A 19011-nucleotide genomic window follows, 5' to 3' on the forward strand; every position below is an offset into this window, starting at 1 on the left:
TCAAATCGTACCCGTAGCGGCCCATACGCAACCCATTCGACCTCTCATTTCCAATTTGTTTTCATTTTTCGTTAGGCAGCCCTTAGGCCGCCATCCCACATGCTATTTACATCCAGGAACATTCGGATGGTAAATGAGCAAAGCCTGCGAGACGGCTCGCAGGAGGAGAGTTGTTAGGTGTATTGTGTTCATTAAATTCGCTTTTGAAAAAAAAAATGAGGGGAGTCACAGGGTGTGACTTGGCCAGTCATTTTTAATGGGTCAATTGGAATTGAAAGACAGATACACTAACAAGTACGGATATTAAGCTGTATTGACAGATACTGTGCTTGATCCCATAGCTTTCGAAGGACGAAACAGGGACCACAGCAAGGATTGTCCATACAGGAGGAAGAAAGAAGGAAGAACAAGTTGAAGATGATGGAAGCTCACCTATTGCTTTTAAATGTTATATTTGTATGTGTGGAAGCAAGACACGTTTCCCCCACAACCCCCACCGTAAATGTTTCACTTACAGCAACTCCCCCGTGCTCAGCTCTGATCAGTGAGGTTCAGACCTGGTGCACAAAATTTATGACATGGTACTCCATGTCATACGTGATTGAATCACTGCTAGTGATTGCGATCCTCGCCATACTCGTACAGACCCTCAGGTTGAGGAAGTGGAAGAGGAGAGCCTCCCGTTCCTGCCCCTCCGTCTATGGAGTTCGATCTCCTATTTTCCGATTTCATCAATCCCCTTTGCCCCATGATGACTAAAGTACTGTGTAATAAAATGAAAAATTATACCCATGTATTATATTGTCCTGAACTCGACTGCCGAGTCAGGAAATGTTATGTGATGTGGTATGAATGGATGAGGTTTAGTCTGTAAGGAAATGTTTAAGTTAAGTTAAGGATAATTGTGATAGGTAGAGGTTCCCGTTTGTGGTAATGCATGTCCCCTTTGACATAGCGCCAAGTAGAGATGTAAGGTAAAAAATTTTCTTCCCATAATTAAGGACAGAGTAGACGCTCAGGAGCTTGCCGAGGTCAGGGAACACAAAGAAGGCAACCCAGATGCACTCAAGGCAACGTACATAGGTGATCCTTCACAATATTTTGATTGTGAGGATCACAAGGAGGGAATGTAGCCACTGTAGCCACCTAAAATGGACACTGAACCAAACAAAATGGAGAATCGCTAAGACTGTAGGGAAAAACAGTTTAGCCAAGGCAAACAGCCTGCAAACACTCATTAGCATTTTGCAAGCAGCAAAACCAGTTTCTGGCCAGGTGGAAGATCTCCAACCAAAGGTGATAATGGCAGAACGTTCTACATACTAATGAGGCAGTCCAGATCTAGGCACACACAATGGCAACATTTGGGTTTGAATAAGATACTTGAGTGGATGTCCAGACAGAGCGGCACCAGAAGTATCCACTATAGAAACCGCCCCCACCATCGAGAAAGACCCTTACATTGGAGGAATTCAAAAGATATCGATTGTCAGCTATCCAATCGATACCTAAAGGTAAAGCCCGCCCAGAAAGAGGGAAGGACATTGGGGACCCCTATAAATATAGACCCCCACACATGGTCCTGTCTGTTGTTTCGTGCTCCGGCTTTGACCAAGACCTCCGACTCATATCCTGACTCCAGCCGTTGAGCACCAGCCGCCGAACCGTAAGTGCCAATACGACGCTCGCTACGCGAACCAAGCCCGCTAGACCCCCAGTGACCAGCACGCTTTCTGAAGGTTGCAGCCCAAGACCGGGACGAAGGCCTCGCTCCCTGACCTTGCCTGTTCCTGTGTAGTTAAGTATTCTGTTTGCTTAGTTTAGTCGTAGCTTAGTCCCTTAGTGTGTGCATGCGTATTTATTATAATTGTATAATAAATATTGATCGTTTGGAACTTACTAATCGGTGTATCGTTTTATTACTTTGAACTTGACCTTGGAATATATGTGAGTTGTCTATATGGCAACTGGCGACTCCTGAGCTGAAAAATACATAAGACAGAGCCTAGTGGTGTTAAGCACACGGCCTTTAACACAGGCAAGTTAATACACCCCAATAAACGCGTTTTACACTCATAGCAAAACGTGCAACATGACATAATCAAACACGCATCCAAAAACAATAGCACCATAACCATAAAACCCAGGAAGTAAGGTCTGGGCCGCAATTTGCTGGCCCCTCTGTAGTGGGTTTCCACATGGCAGATAAATCTCCTTTAACTTCGGCAGGACGGGAAGATCCCTCCAGTGGGAGGGGCCGGAATGTCCCACCCCAGGATGTGAAAGAGTCAGCACAAACCAAAAGTAAACTCGGAAGCTATTCCCTCTTGTTCTCGTCCCACAGCATGGATACACTGCAAGGTTTCACTATCTAGTAAACTGCAGAATGAGTTTAGTGACAAAGTCTTACCATCTATAAAATGTTCAGGTTATTATAGACATAACTATGACGCTTACTAAATGAATACATGGAGGATTACAGATCATTATGTTTGAGGAATTAATTGTTTCTGACTCACCTTCATACAATACGTGAAATATTGCCAGATATCAACTATTCTGCTGGCAGGGGCATCCCAGAACATTCACATGTGTTTACCCATGACATATTCAAACTGACTTAATGGCAAAAAGTGGTGAACTCAAATGTAAGGCGTAGCGAAGGGTAAACTCAAATAGTAGCGACTGCCACGGAGCTTTGGGAAAGGGGACTAGGCTAAGAAAGCATTGCTCTTTGAAATAATCGAAACCCAAAGAGGGCTAAATTAGACACCTCCCAAAAAATGGGTGCAGAGAATGTGGTGACAGTATCTTCATACTTAGTTCTCCTCACATCCCACTACCGCCTCAGTCCCAATCTCTGCTAACTTAAGGCTGCAAATGGTGTAAGGATGCAATCCTTTCATTCCCCTCCCTTACCACAATCTTACAACTTGCCCCATTTCTCTTTCATAGATTTGGATTTTCTTCGTCACTTTGAGTTAGAATCATTAAAACCTCTTCCTTTTTCTCTCCTTCCCTTTCAAAGTACCTTTTAAGCATATTCACATGACACACTCGGTGAGTTTTCCTTCTATCTGGCCTTCTTATGACATAATTCACCTCACTTAATTTCCTTTCAATCTGATAAGGTCCACTAAACCTTGCTTTTAAGGGTTCACCTACCACTGGTAACAATACTAAAACTTTATCTCCACAGGCAAAACTACGAACTTTGGATTTCTTGTCCGCTACCTGCTTCATCACATGTTGTGCAACTTTTAAATGTTGTCTAACCAATTCCCTTGCTCTCTTTAATCGTTCCCTAAAATTTGATGTGATCCAATAATGTAAGTTCTGATTCCTCACTCGCCAATTTTTCCTTTATCAATTTAAGTGGTCCCCTTAGCTCATGACCAAAAATTAGTTCAAAAGGACTGAATTTGGTTGACTCATTAGGTGCATCCCTAATTGCAACAGTATAAATGGAATTCCTTTATCCCAATCCTCTGGATAATCTTGACAATACCCTGGGGCAGCAGGGTAGCATGGTGGTTAGCATAAATGCTTCACAGCTCCAGGGTCCCAGGTTCGATTCCTGGCTGGGTCACTGTCTGTGTGGAGTCTGCACGTCCTCCCCCTGTGTGCGTGGGTTTCCTCCGGGTGCTCCGGTTTCCTCCCACAATCCAAAGATGTGCGGGTTAGGTGGATTGGCCATGCTAAAATTGCCCGTAGTGTCCTAATAAAGTAAGGTTAAGGGGGGGGTTGTTGGGTTACGGGTATAGGGTGGATACGTGGGTTTGAGTAGGGTGATCATGGCTCGGCACAACATTGAGGGCCGAAGGGCCTGTTCTGTGCTGTACTGTTCTATGTTCTATGTTCTAATAAGCCCTCAAGATTGTCTTGAATGTCTGATGCCACCTTTCTAATGCTCCCTGCAATTGATTTAAATTGTTTTATTCCTAAGCTATCCATAACTTCTTTGAATAACCTTGAGGTAAAATTTGATCCTTGATCCGATTGTATTTCTGTGGGTAGTCCATATCTAGTAAAGAATTTAAGTAACTCCACCACAATCTTTTTAGCTGTAATATTGCGTATTGGAATGACCTCTGGAAACCTAGTAGACACATCCATTATAGTCAAAAGATATTGATTCCCACTTTTTGTTTAAGGAGCGGTCCTAAGCAATCAATTAAGACCCTTGTAAAAGGTTCCTCAAATGCTGGACTGGGTATTAAGGGCGCTGGTTTTATCACTGCTTGAGGTTTCCCTATCACTTGACATGTGGTCAAGCGCGGCAGCACGGTAGCATGGTGGTTAGCATAAATGCTTCACAGCTCCAGGGTCCCAGGTTCGATTCCCGGCTGGGTCACTGTCTGTGTGGAGTCTGCACGTCCTCCCCGTGTGTGCGTGGGTTTCCTCCGGGTGCTCCGGTTTCCTCCCACAGTCCAAAGATGTGCTGGTTAGGTGGATTGGCCATGCTAAATTGCCCATAGTGTCCTAAAAAGTAAGGTTAAAGGGGAGGGTTACGGGTATAGGGTGGATACGTGGGTTTGAGTGAGGTGATCATGGCTCGGCACAACATCGAGGGCCGAAGGGCCTGTTCTGTGCTGTACTGTTCTATGTTCTATGTTCTATGTGTGACATGATCAACAAAATTTAACTACAGCTTTGTGCAGTCGAGGCCAATAAAAATGTTTTTGTATTTTAGGTTGAGTTTTCCTTACTCCCAAATGACCTCCCACTGCTACCTCATGTGCAACTCGCAACACCTCCTTTCTATACCCGACGGGCAATACTACTTGATGAACTTCTGCCCACTTTTCACCCATCTGCATATGTAAAGGCCTCCATTTTCTCATCAAGACATCATTTTACCATAATAACACTCTGGTACACACTCAGATCCCTCTTCCGTGTATGTTTTCTGATGCATCCAGTATATTTCTACATCTTTCTGTTGTAACTCCGCCAATTTTCCTGAACTAAAAATATCCGCCTCATCCTCCACCTGTTCTTGTTCTTTTTCAACTATCTGATCAAAAATCGTTTCTGATAATTGCACTTCAACTTCATCTTCACCCTTTGATTTCTCCTCTTGTCTTAACCTGTGACTTTGCGACCTTGTTGCTACTCAATCTGGAAAAATCCCAGGATACTCGTCCTTCAACACTTCAGTTGTCTGATTTTCCACTGACTTATCAACCACAGTAGGCAGCACTCCCACCTGCAATCCAGCTATATCAGTACCCAAGATAAACTGTATTCCTGGACACTCTTCACTGGACTTTCCAACCTTACCTTATATAATGGAACACTGCTCCTCTCACCCTGAATTCCACATATTACCACCTTTTCTGGCAATATTCTTCCTAAACTACATAACTCCTAATCTCATACCATTAAAGATTGACTAGCTCCCGTATCTCTTAAAATTGTGACTGCTTTACCTGCTTCTCCTGATACACGAGTAAACTTTACCCACACAAGTAAATTCTTTAATGAGATCTGGCACCTTCTTATCAACTCTTGATCAGGCTGTACAACCATTTGCACCTCCTTTGCTTCACTTGGGCTTTCATTTACCACTTAACAAACCCGACTGTCTAGTCCTGCTTTACCATATCAGCCTTCCCAGTGCTTTTCTTCCATCACCAACACTGTGACTTTACATGGCCTAGTTTATTACAGTGAAAACATTTAAACTTTTCATGTCTCTTCCACCCTCCTAGATTCCTTAATCTGAGGTACACTCTCCTTATTATCTCCCATCAGATCATCTTTGCCTCTACCACTTGAGTATTTCTCATGTCCCCAGTTTCTATCCCTCACAGGCTGAAGCTGATGTCGGAAACCAAGCTTTGATTTATGAACTAATTCATAATCATCTGCCATTTCGGCTGCGAACCACGCAGTTTTAACCCTCTGCTCTTCCACATGAGACCTCACTACATCAGGAATTGAATTTTTGAACTCCTCCAAAAGTATAATTTCTCTGAGAGCTTCATAAATTTGGTCTATTTTCAAAGCCCTTATCCACCAAAATTACTCTGTTTGATCCTTTCAAACTCCATGGGCGGGATTCTATCAGCCCAGGGCTGGGCTGTGGTTGGCGCGGCGCCGGTCGGGGGCTGCTCTACGCGACCGGGCGTCCAGATTGGCCGAGCAGCCATCGTAAAAACACCGAGTCCCGCCGGCGCCGTCCACACCTGCTCTCAGCTGGCATGACCTAGGCATGGAAAGGTCGGGGGACGGCCTGTGGGGGAGGGGGAAGGGGTGTCCAACCCCGGGGGGGCCTCCGATGTGGCTTGGCCCACGATCAGGGCCCACCGATCGGCGGGCTGGCCTCTCTGGCTGGGGGCCTCGCTTCTTCCGCGCCGGCCCCTGTAGCCCTGCACAATGTTGCGTCGGGGCCGGTGCGTTGATGGAAGCCACTGCACTATGCATGTGCGCGTTGGCGCCGGCGCCACTGTGCATGCACGGATTCTGCGGCGCACAGTTCGCGCCCGTATCAGCAGCTGGAGCTGCGTGAACCGCTCCAGTGCCATGCTGGCCCTCTGTAGGGGCCAGAATTAGTCGTCGGGTTGGTCCGTTCACGCCGTCGTAAAACGCGACAGCGTTTACGATGGCATGGCCACTCTGCCTCGGGATTAGAGAATCCTGCCCCATGTATGTTTGACCAAATTATTTCCTTAAATTTCTAAACCTTTGTCTGTAGGCTTCAGGCACTAGTTCATATGCACCTAAGATGGATTTTTTCACCTCCTCATATGTTCCAGATACCTTCTCCAATAGTGATGCAAACACTTCACTAGCCCTCCCGACCCGCTTTGTTCAATCAGCGATACCCACATGTCCTGTGGTCATTTCATTTCTTTAGCTACCTTCTCAAATGAAATGAAAAAGGCTTCTACCTCCTTCTCATCAAACCTTGGCACTGCATGGACATATTTAAATAGATCCGCACAAAGCCTTCGACTAAGACACTCCTTCTCACTATCCTCATCACTATCCTCCAACTGTACGTTTCCCTTTACATTGACCAATTTTAACTGAGTGCCATATTTCATGGCCATTTTCTGAAGTTCAAACTTTCTCTCTTTATCTTTTTCCCTGATCTGTATCTCCCTTTCTCTTTCTTTTTGATAGTCTTCAGATGGTAGAGAGATCGAAATTACACCTTCTTTGGCTAGCTTCAGCTCCAACACTAAAACGAAACCAAGAAACACAGACACACCCAAGCTTTGCCTCAAAGCGAAACTAAAAAGCAGAGCCAGAGCTCAGCTCCACTCACACTCTGACATCACTGCAGCCAAACATTTCTTAATGTGACATTCCCATGACAAACTATATCGGGAACAGTTATCAGGGACGCACTCTGGGGATTGAGGAGATTATCCTGCGTTATGTATTGTGAATGTAGTCTCTAAGCATGTTAATGTTGGTGGCTGGGTGAACAATATCTGCCGCATCTGCCGCTGACACTCTCGTCCCTGCCTTTATTATCTTCAAACTTGATTATTCTCCCAATCGCCTGACTGGCCTCTTATTTTCAACACTTCATAAACTCCAGCTCATCCAAAACTCTGCTGCCTCATATCCTACCTTGCAGCAGGTCCCATTGCCTCATCTTCCATGTGTTCACTGACGGACATTAGATCCCAGTTTATATCTCAATTTTAAAATTCATTATCAAATGGCTCTATACCCTTGTCCCTCTGTATCCCCACAACACAGATAAGCTACTACCAGCTTCCCGATCCCAGCAACTTTCCCCGGTCCCTGCAACCCTACTTACCTCTGTAAACTCCTCCAGCCCATACATCCTTCCCATATTTGTAACCTTCTCCAGCCACAACAGCCGTCTATCTCTCTAACTTCCTGCAGCCCTTACTGCCCTCCCCATTTCTGTTACCTTCTCCAGCTACAATCGCCCCACAATAACTGTAAGCGCCTCCAGCTTTTACAAAGCTCCCTATCACTATAACTTTCTCCAGTCCATACAAACATTGATTACTCCAATTTTTGCCATCTTCCTGGAGAATTAATTTTGGAATGTGTACCAACATCAACATAATGTCTGTTATCATGTCTCAAGTAGAAATAACGATCTTTATTAGTGTCACAAGTAGGCTCACATTAACACTGCAATGATGCTCCTGTGAATATCCTCTAGTTGCCACACTCCGGTGACTATTGAGGTAAACTGAGGGAGAATTCAGAATATCCAATTCACCTAACAAGCATTTCTTTCTGGACTTGTGTGAGTCATCATACTGCACTCCTTAAAACTTGTGAATTTGATGTGAAATCAAACAAAAATTAACATCACAATTCTGAACAGCCTTTTAGAATTAAACATGTCTATTTGAAACATAAGTCACATTTATTCATTTTCGTTGCTGCGGAAACAAAATAATTAACTTTGATGCATCAGCCAAAATTTTCATGTTTTTTTTTATTTGGAATTACTTGACAAACCTGTTAATGTTTGCTTCGCTTGTTATCAATGTTTGCGTAGCTTGCTTTCAGTGTTGTCAGTGTTTGCCTGAACCCCTGAGTGTCAGTGTTTACAGGGTGGGTTCAGCGAGTGCGTCAGGTTTACAGGGTGGGTTCAGGGAGTACATCAGTGTTTGCAAGGGGTTCATGGAGTGTGTCTGGTTACTGGGAGTTCCGGGAGTGTGTCAGTGCTTACTGGGAGGGTATGGGTCGATTGATCCGACGACCTTCATGACGTCTAACCAGACTGGGTGACGTACTGTCAGGGCTGAATGGGACCAATGGATTGCATACAAGGTACCACAGTTGTTAGCACTGTTGCTTCACAGCGCCAAGGACCCAGGTTCGATTCCCGGCTTGGGTCACTGTTTCCTCCCGCAAGTCTCGAAAGACAAATTGGACATCCTGAATTCTCCTTCACTATACCTGAACAGACGCCGGTGTGGCGACTATGGGATTTTCAGTGACTTCAAGCCGGCTTGCAATACTAATAAAGATTTATTATTATTATTACTGTGCTACACCTTTCATTTAATGGCAATCCTGTGATGGTTTTAGGCCATTTAATATTGCTGATTAAACTTGGGTAAATGCTAATTAAGGTTCTATTAACAAAAACAAAGTTGTCCAACTTTTAAATAAAACCACCTTCAGTAATGAACACAGGTATTTCAAAGGTGGATAAACTTGACTGGTCAATTAAGTTTGTTCACTGACTAGAAACTTCTAAATTATAAACACTGACACATTCGCTGAACCCCCATAAACATTGGCACACTCCTTGAATACCCCCGTAAACACTTATACACCCCCTTAACCCGCTGTAAACTCTGACACATGACCTGAACCCTCCTGTAAACACTGACACACTCCACACTGCAGGACTGAAGAAAACTTAGAAAAAAAGTCCAGCACATGGCAAAAGCATAAGCACAAAGAAATCATTAAACACAAAACAAGAAGATTCAAGAATTCAGGAACAAAGAACCTCGACCACGAGGTCCTATTTTTAAGGGAGTTCTCATCGCTGGTTCAACCCCTCACTTGCCTCATTGGCTTCAAATTCTTAGCTGAGACCTCCCGGTTTGTTCAAATGATTGCCTGTTACTTTGCAGATAACTTGTTAATCAAACGTTGGACATTACTTGAGATTAATTGGTGACTGTCAAAACTAGCTTAGTGTTTGCGTGCGCTGTCTTAGCAAAAATACTAGATATTTTCCCACACTTTGCCATGCTTCATAGCTTGGCAGCGACCTAACTAAAATTGAGTGCAGGTTCATCAAAGTTGGATAAACTTGACTATTCAGTTAGGTTTGTTCATTGACAATAAACTTCCAAATTATAAACAATGACACTCTCCCTGAACTGCCCCTGTAAACACTGACACACTCCTTGAGCCCCTGGTAAATACTGAAACACTCCCTGAACCCCCTGTAAACAGAGGGTTTATGACATGAAAACAAACAAGTGTTAAAGAAAGGCAAGGCTGTTGCTTAGGAACCAGGGGCCACTTTAAATTAGAAAACATTTTTGAGTAGTTTTAAGTTGGAGAGGAAGCAACTCTCACATAAATTGCCAGAAGAAGAGAAACAGAGCAATGGAGTAAGGCCAAAAAAATGAAGTCCCAGAAGCTAAAGAACAGATAGTTCTAGAAGCCATGGGATATAAAGAGAAGTTTTAGGAAAACTGAAGTCAAAGGGACAAGGGGAACTGGAAATTGAACAAGATATTGGACACTGAAGCTAAAGAAAGGGGCAGAGGGAGGTTCCCAGTTAAAGATAAAACTGCAAGGTGCAAACCTGGTGAAGTTGACGAGTATGAAGTCAGATATCTGAATTACCCCAGGGTTGGTGACCTTAATACAGCCTGTGAAGCAGTGGGTCTGTTGGAATGGCTGGGTACCTGAGAGATTGTATGGTAGCTCGAATGTATGTGGCAATTCAAGGCAAGGAAATACTGAAAGGAGAGATTGAAATCCTGGAAATAGATCCATGGTGAAGGCATCAGAGGCTGGTTTAAATAGCTGGCTTTTAAAGCAGACCAAGGCAGGCCAGCAGCGCGGTTCAATTCCCGTACCAGCCTTCCCGGACAGGTGCCGGAATGTGGCGACTAGGGGCTTTTCATAGTAACTTAATTGGAAGCCTACTTGTGACAATAAGCAATTTTCATTTCATTTCATTTTTTTCATTCCAGAGAGAAACAATTGTTTGTGAGAAGATTCCTGGGGATGTCCACTTGTGATTGAAGTTTGGAAAGACATGTGGAAGCCAGAGTACCAGTGAGACCAGTTGGCTCACAGTGTGATAATCACCTGGGGGGTTTGATGAGAAATCCACAGGAGTTATATTAGGCGGCCTCACTTGGTTTCAGAAGGGGTGTGTCTGACCACAGTTTACAGGAGCTGTTTGAGAACATGATCGTATAAGATACATTTTGTTATCCTTTAAAATCTGTGAAGACAGAGGTGGAGTTAAGAACTATTGTGTTATCGTCAATCTTTTCATGCTTAATAGCGGTTTTATCCCGTAATAAAATGCCAATTGGAAGTCCTGTTACTCTGTTCATCCATATTTCTAAAATAAAAGATAAAACGTTATGGCTGTTGAGCCAGGATTCCATTTTGAGACCTGACTGTTGAGTAATAACGTCAGCTGGAATCGTAACAAAGATATAAGTATGTACAAAGGATCCTTTGGGCCTTGGAATGGAGCATGGGATTCTAACAGAGGCTGCTCTGCACAGTTACCTTGCTGTGTTAGAGGAGGGAGGGCACCAAGTCGCCGTACCCGCAGGGCTAAGTTTAAGGCACCTTGATCACAACAGGTACATGTCACTGGTGACATTATTTGCATTTGTTACTTTGAAGTTTCTGTTAGGTTTGGGATATTTGTATGCTCTTTCTGTGTTAATGTGAAGTCACATAAATCTCATCTTTAATTCAATGCAATGAGTTGGCTGCATACTTTGATTCGTGGCCAGATGTTGTACAGGTCTGTAAGTGTAGTGATTTGTGTGGTGCAGGTGTTCCGGGTTGTGCTCTTGAGGAAAGGTTTTTTGCAAATGAGACCTTGCCATTGGATCAAGTAGGTTTCCGTGCCTTGGACACCCAGCTGAAGGTTCACTGGATCAAAGCAATCTCCCGTAACCCTACCCTCTAAATGTTCCTGTTGTCCACCTCAAAGTCATCATCCTGTGCGTTCCCCAGCTCATTCTCTGACCCATCACTGGAGTCATCCTTCTGGGCCTGTAGACCCACATTACTCCCCTCAGCCTCGATTGGGTCCGCCTTTTTCAGAGCTAGATTGTGCAGGGTGCAGCACTCAACACCCATGACGGAGACACGCTTAGGAAGATACTGTAATAATCCCCTGGATCAGTCAACGAATCTGAAGTTCACCTTCTGCAGCCCAATGGTCCTCTCCACCACCACTTTTGTGGAGACATGATTCCTGGTGTATCTCTCCTCAGCCTCTGTTCTTGGGTGACAGAGTAGGATCATCAGCCACATCTTCAAGGGATAGACCTCGTCACCCAGGAGCCATCCACCCAATCATGCAGGAGCCATGAACAGCCTTGGTACCTATGGGTGCCGCAAGGTGAGGCATACAACATGATAAAAGGTATGGATAAAGTAAACGTGCAGCTGATGCTTCCTCTTGTGGGGCATTCTAGAACGAGAAGTCATAGTCTTAGTATAAGAGGTAGCAAATTTAAAACAGAGCTGAGGAGAAACTACTTCTCCCAAAGGGTCGTGAACCTGTGGAATTTGCTACCCCAGAGTATAGTGGATGCTGGGACACTGAGTAAATTTAATGAGGAGTTATACAGATTTTTAATTGGTAATGGGTTGAACGGTTATGGAGAATGGGCAGGATGATGGAGTTAAGACCAGGTTGAGATCAGCCATGATCGAATGGCAGAACAGATTCAATGGGCCAAATGGCCTAATTCTTATATCTTATGAATTTATGATGAACAACAATGAGTCTCACAGTATCACTGGAATATTTAAAGTGCCAATACACCTCTTTGGAACAAGTTGGCTGTCTGCCCCCTTTACTGTAGGAAGTGGAAGGGTTTGACGCAGATTGGTGTCAGGATTCTCATTTTTTAACACTCTAACTCCTGTCTGACTCAAACCTGCCCACTTGTGGGGGTTAAAGTTTCTCCTATAGTAACAAAAATGTGTTTGACTCTGGACTAAATGTATGCCTTCAATTGCTAAACACCAGAAGCAGTCAGTAGAGTAGAATTTCTGTGGCTCTCTTACAGTAACTTTGGATACAACCAAAGAGACACAGTAAAAATGACCACCTTCACAATTTCCCCGGGGCTTCCACTGACCTGCCTGCTGCCGCTGCAGATCCATTGTGTGCTAAACACACGTCTCCAGTATTCATCCCATACCTTTTGCTCATACAAGTGGAAAATCATGGCAGAAGAGAACACAATCAAATCACATAAATATAAATTCAAACTTGAAACTTACACAAAGAAAGTGAGCTAGTAACTCCCCACCGTGGTATATGTTCCAAAAATGGATGTAACCTAAGATAGGCAAAGCATAATAATTAGAAACTGCTTTATTGACAAATGATCAAGTTGCATTCAATGAAAAGTTAACTGGAAATATAAAAGTGCAATTTTAATTTCCCAAGATAATCCCAAGAGGGAGCTGGCATTTGAGGATGGTCCCGGCAAGGACCTGGAGTGTTGCTTAGTTGCTGTGTTTCCTGGCTGTGTGAAGGAGATAAAACTACTTTTGATTTGCCTTTTCAGGGCTCCTCATTGACTACAATGAATTGGTAAACAAAAAGAAAGTGCTCTACAGCATTTGCTATAAAATAATGCACACTTGAATCTGGATTAAAAGCACAAATTTTCTAGAGCTATCTTTGAATTAGTGCTTTTTTGTAATGATATTGACAGATGGCAATTCTACAGGATCTACGAAAAACTAGGTGGGAAGGCAAGTGCTGAGGATGGCACAAAGAGTCTACAGAGGAATATGGATGGGTTGGATGAGTGGGCAAAAACCTGGCAGATGGAACATAATCTAGAAAAACGTGAAGTTATACACTTGCCGGCATGTTTAGGCCCCTCTCAATGCCGGTGCAAATCACGCCCCCCCCCCCAAGAAAATGACTAAGTGCAGGAAGATCGCGGTCGGACTTGCGTCTGATCAGCTGGTGCAATTCACACTGATTTTCACGGCTGAAATGACACTTAGGGTGGGATTCTCCAGCCTCCCATTTGGTGTTTCCCAGTGGTGGGAGGCAGCACGCCATTTGCTGGTGGCAGGATTCTCTGCTCCCGTCGCTGTCAATAAGAATTTCCATCGGCGCCACCCTACGTTGCTAGGAAGCTCAAGCTAAACTCTAAGCTCACACAGCTACGAACTTCCTATCACAGAGAAGCTGCAACTACTCTGGGGGCCTTTTATCCCACTCTTGGGGGAGGAAATACAAAAATCATGATTAGCACCCACCCGTTTGTCCTTGATGAGCTGAAAATCACACAAGCAGCATAAAATAGCTGTTCATTGGCTTGTTATAGTGATAGTTATTGTATTTATTTCCTCCCACCATTTTGCCCTTGATGAGATAAATCAGGAAAATATTTCCACTGCTCATTGTCTCAGGACCTGGAGGGATTTAAAAATCATCACCCAAAGAGCAAAGAGAAAGCATGATTCGGAGATTTTTAAGTGAGGATGGTTGCTTAAACATCAAATGCTCCGTGCAAAAACAAAATCCATAATAGCATTTAAAGGGAAGCTGATACATTTTTTAAATAAAAAATTAAAAGGGTGAGAGAAAGTTAAAGGGACCGGAACTAATTGGATACCTCTTTCAGAGAGTTGCTAAAATGTGATGATTCCAAATGACCAGGTTCTGCAATAAAATGTTGGTATGATCCTACAAAACTTTAAAAGAAATATATTTGGAGACATCTGAATTCCCCATTATTTCTGAGATAGCAGAGCTCTTAAAATCCAATTTTCCTAATCTCTCAACACTCTCTGCTGTTGATTCCTTTTAAGGAGGTGGCAGGTAGCGTGGGTCAAGTATGAGTGAAGAAATGTCACATTTCAGTTCCCAAACTCAGAAACATAGCAAAGATAACAGCTAACAGGAAAGCATTCACATCATGATATTTTTATTTTAAAAATAAAATCTTGGTTTTAACCAAACAAAAATGACCAAGGGTTAATATTTTTCAAAACGATATTTTGAGTTAGGGTTACATCGGAGTACTGCTTTTTGGGATCATAAATCATGACTGCTTAAACAAACATTTAAAAAATTGTATTTTATTAAAGGTGCATATTTGGAGCTCAATTTGGCTTACATCGAAAAATTCACATATAAATGAAGTAATTAGGTTAAACTTATACAGGGGCGGCAAAGTGGCTAGCACAGCTGCCACACAGCGCCAAGGACCTGGGTTCGATCCTGGCCCCGGGTTACTGTCTGTGTGGAGTTTGCACATTCTCCCTGTGTCTGCATGGGTCTCACCCCCACAAACCCAAAGATGTGCAGGGTGTGGTGAATTATATGCCATCGTAATTCACACTATTACCTTGCATGTATTGTGTCCTTGTGGGCTCTGTATGTGAGCCGTTGCATGGCTCTGCCCATAGGGGGAGATGAGGAGTTTGTACTGGGCTCCACCCTTGGCTCCGCCCATGGCTCCGCCCATGGCTCCTCCCACTAACCAGAAGTATAAAGCACTGCAGCCGTAAGCCTGCTCTCAGTTCCTCTGGTCGCAGGCTGGCTTAGTTGTAAGACTATTAAAACCACAGTTTACTTCAAATCACGTGTCTAGTGAATTGATGGTCACATCAATTTAATAGTCTTAGAAAACTTGAAGAAAACTACTATGGAATCAGCCCTCAAACCTGACCGACTAGAACTCGACCCGCAGGCTGCAGAGGTGAAATACATCTTTCTACACTGGCTCAGATGTTTCAAGGCCTACCTGGCTGAATCAAGCACTTCAGAAACTACAGAGGAGCAGAAACTCAGCCTACTGCACGCAAGGGTGAGCCATCATATCTCTATGCAACTTAACTGTACTACCTCGTATACGGAGGCCCTGGCCATGCTCGACCGAATGTATGTGCGGCCCATCAACAACGTCTACGCGCACCATATTTTCACGACCCACCGCCAGCGCCCCGCGGAGTCACTGGAAGACTTTCTGCGCGATTTAAAAGCCCTAGCTCGGGACTGCAATTTTCAGGCTGTATCAGCCGCCCAGCATATGGAACTCGCTGTCCGTGGTGTATACATGGCAGGGCTCAGGTCCAACTATGTGCGCCAATGATTGCTTGAGAAAGGGGCCCAGAACTTGGAGGACACTGTAGAGTTAGCTACAACCATGGAGGTCTCGTTCCGCAGCCTCACCTCATTACCCGCGGACCAAGCGACCCCATCATGGCCCAGGCCTGCGCCGCGTGGCCACCCACTCACTATGCAGCACCAGCTGCATAGTGCCCATTTTTGTGGGCAGCCCCAACACCACGGCAGCACTGCCCGGCCCGCAACGCGACCTGCAGCAGCTGCAGTCGCAAAGGGCACTATGCCCGGGTATGCCTAGCGAAGAAAACTCCAAACTCTCCCGCAGCCCAGAACACTCGATTCCCAAACTCACAGGCCCGCAGGCCCCGTAATGCTGCAGCGTGTAGGCTGACTCCGCCCCCACCCGACATGTGCGACTCATGGGGGCCGCCATCTTGGCAACCCTCCTCCACGCGGCCGGCCACGTGCGACTCATGGGGGCCGCCATCTTGGAAGCCATCTTCCTCGCCGCCCGCCACGTGCGATTCACGGGGGTGGCCATCTTGGGCTCCATCCTCTCCAGCCTCTGAAACTCATCTCGAAGACTACGACCTCAGCGGACAGTCATCACGGGGCCACTCCAGCACAACTGATCGAGCCGCCGACTACCCGCAACTCAGCGCGGTCACGTTGGACCAGTCGCGTCCGAAACACCTCCGGAACTCTATGATGACCGTTGGAATCAACGGGTACAGGACGCCGTGCCTCTTCGACTCCAGGAGCACCGAGAGCTTCGTACACCCTGAACTGGTAAGACGCTGTTCGCTCCCTATCTTCCCTGCACGGCAAACTATCTCCCTCGCCTCGGGCTCACACTCTGTTCACATCCAAGGGCGCACCGTCGCGACCCCAACGATTCAGGGCGCCAGCTACTCTAATTTCCAGCTGTACGTACTCCCTGAACTCTGCGCCCCACTCTTACTGGGACTCGACTCCCAGTGTAATCTCAAAAGCCTCACACTCAGCTTCGGCGGACTCCTACCTCCACTCACTATCTGCAGCCTAGCGACGCTAAAAATCGACCCCCCTCCACTCTTTGCTAACCTCACTCCGGACTGCAAACCCGTAGCCACTCGCAGCAGGCGGTATAGCCTGCAGGACAGCGTGTTTATCAGTAGCGAGGTCCAGAGGCTCCTACGTGAGGGGATCATAGAGGCCAGTAACAGCCCCTGGAGAGCTCAGGTGGTGGGCGTCAAGACCGGGGAAAATTCCGAATGGTAGTGGACTATAGCCAAACCATTAACCGGTTCACGCTCCTCGATGCGTACCCCCTCCCCAGGATTGCAGACATGGTGAATCAGATCGCCCAGTACCGCATCTTCTCCACAGTGGATCTGAAGTCTGCTTACCACCAGCTCCGAATCCACCCGGAGGACTGCCACTACACGGCGTTCGAAGCAGATGGCTGCCTCTTCCATTTCCTCCGGGTTCCCTTTGGCGTCACGAATGGGGTCTCGATGTTCCAACAAGCAATGGACCGAATGGTGGACCAGTACGGGCTGCGGGCCACGTTTCCGTACTTGGATAACGTCACCATCTGCGGCCATGATCAGCAGGACCACGACGCCAACCTCCATTGATTTCTCCAGACTGCCCAGAAACTTAACCTCACGTATAACACAGAGAAATGCGTTTTCCGCATGACCAGGCTAGCCATCCTCAGCTATGTCGTGGAAAACGGAGTCCTGGGCCCCGACCCGGACCGTATGCACCCCCTCTTACAACTCCCTCTCCCTCATTGTCCCAGGGCCCTCAAGAGGTGCCTGGGATTCTTCTCGTATTATGCCCAGTGGGTCCCTCAGTATGCGGACAAAGCCCGCCCACTATTTAAGGCCACACTCTTTCCTCTGTCAGCTGGGGCCCGCCAGGCCTTCAACTGCATCAAGGAGGACATCGCCAAAGCGGCCATGTGGGCGGTGGATGAATCCGTCCCCTTCCAGGTGGAAAGCGACGCCTCAGCGGTCGCTCTCGCCGCTACCCTGAACCAGGCAGGGAGACCAGTCGCCTTTTTCTCCCGAACCCTCTCCGCTTCGGAAATTCGACACTCCTCGGTCGAAAAAGAAGCACAAGCCATCGTGGAAGCCATACGACACTGGAGGCACTACCTCGCAGGTAGGAGGTTCACCCTCATCACCGACCAGAGATCAGTTGCTTTCATGTTTGACAACTCACAAAGGGGCAAAATTAAAAATGATAAAATCCTGCGGTGGAGGATCGAACTCTCCACCTACAATTATGATATTATGTATCGACCGGGGAAGCTCAACGAGCCCCCAGATGCCCTGTCCCACGGCACGTGCGCCAGAGGGCAAGACGACCGCCTGAAAGCTATCCACAATGACCTCTGCCACCCGGGGGTCACCCGGCTCGCCCACTACGTCAAAGCCCGAAATCTGCCTTTCTCCACCGAGGAGGTAAAAGCCATCACCAGGGATTGCCCGATCTGCGCGGAGTGCAAACCGCACTTCTATAGACCAGACAAGGCCCACCTGGTAAAGGCATCCCGGCCCTTTGAACGCCTGAGCATCGATTTCAAAGGGCCACTCCCCTCGACCAATCGGAATGTGTACTTTCTGAACGTCATCGCTGAGTTCTCGATCCCGTGCCCCGATATGACCTCCCACACAGTCATCAGAGCCCTGCACCGTGTCTTCACCCTGTTCGGTTTCCCCAGCTACGTACACAGCGACAGGGGTTCGCCCTTTATGAGCGACGAGCTGCTTCAGTACCTTCTCGACAAAGGCATCGCCTCGAGCAGGACTACCAGCTATAACTCTAGGGGGAAAGGGCCGATCCCAAAGGACGACTCAGCCACCGGACCGGCTCAATTTGTAGACCCGTCACCCCCGCCGGACTTGTTTTTTACAGGGGGTGAATGTGGTGAATTATATACCATCGTAATTCACACTGTATTGCCTTGCATGTATTGTGTCCTTGTGGGCTCTGTATGTGAGCCGTTGCGTGGCTCTGCCCATAGGGGGAGATGAGGAGTTTGCACTGGGCTCCACCCTTGGCTCCGCCCATGGCTCCTCCCACTAACCAGAAGTATAAAGCACTGCAGCCGTAAGCCTGCTCTCAGTTCCTCTGGTCGCAGGCTGGCTTAGTTGTAAGACTATTAAAACCACAGTTTACTTCCAATCACGTGTCTAGTGAATTGATGGTCACATCACAGGGTAGGTAGAGTG

General features: G+C 46.2%; 1 protein-coding gene across 1 annotated transcript in view; it reads right to left on the reverse strand.

Annotated features, from left to right (window-relative positions):
* LOC119963375 (WD repeat-containing protein 49-like) overlaps window positions 1-19011 on the reverse strand; it is a 138262-nt gene that overhangs the window by 24440 nt on the left and 94811 nt on the right. The window contains exon 21 of the mRNA XM_038792411.1: window positions 12973-13031. Within this exon, the coding sequence (XP_038648339.1) occupies window positions 12973-13031 (59 nt within the window). The remainder of the gene's footprint in view (window positions 1-12972; window positions 13032-19011) is intronic.

The sequence above is a fragment of the Scyliorhinus canicula genome, chromosome 3 (genome assembly GCF_902713615.1).
Source record: "Scyliorhinus canicula chromosome 3, sScyCan1.1, whole genome shotgun sequence".
NCBI lineage: Eukaryota > Metazoa > Chordata > Chondrichthyes > Carcharhiniformes > Scyliorhinidae > Scyliorhinus > Scyliorhinus canicula.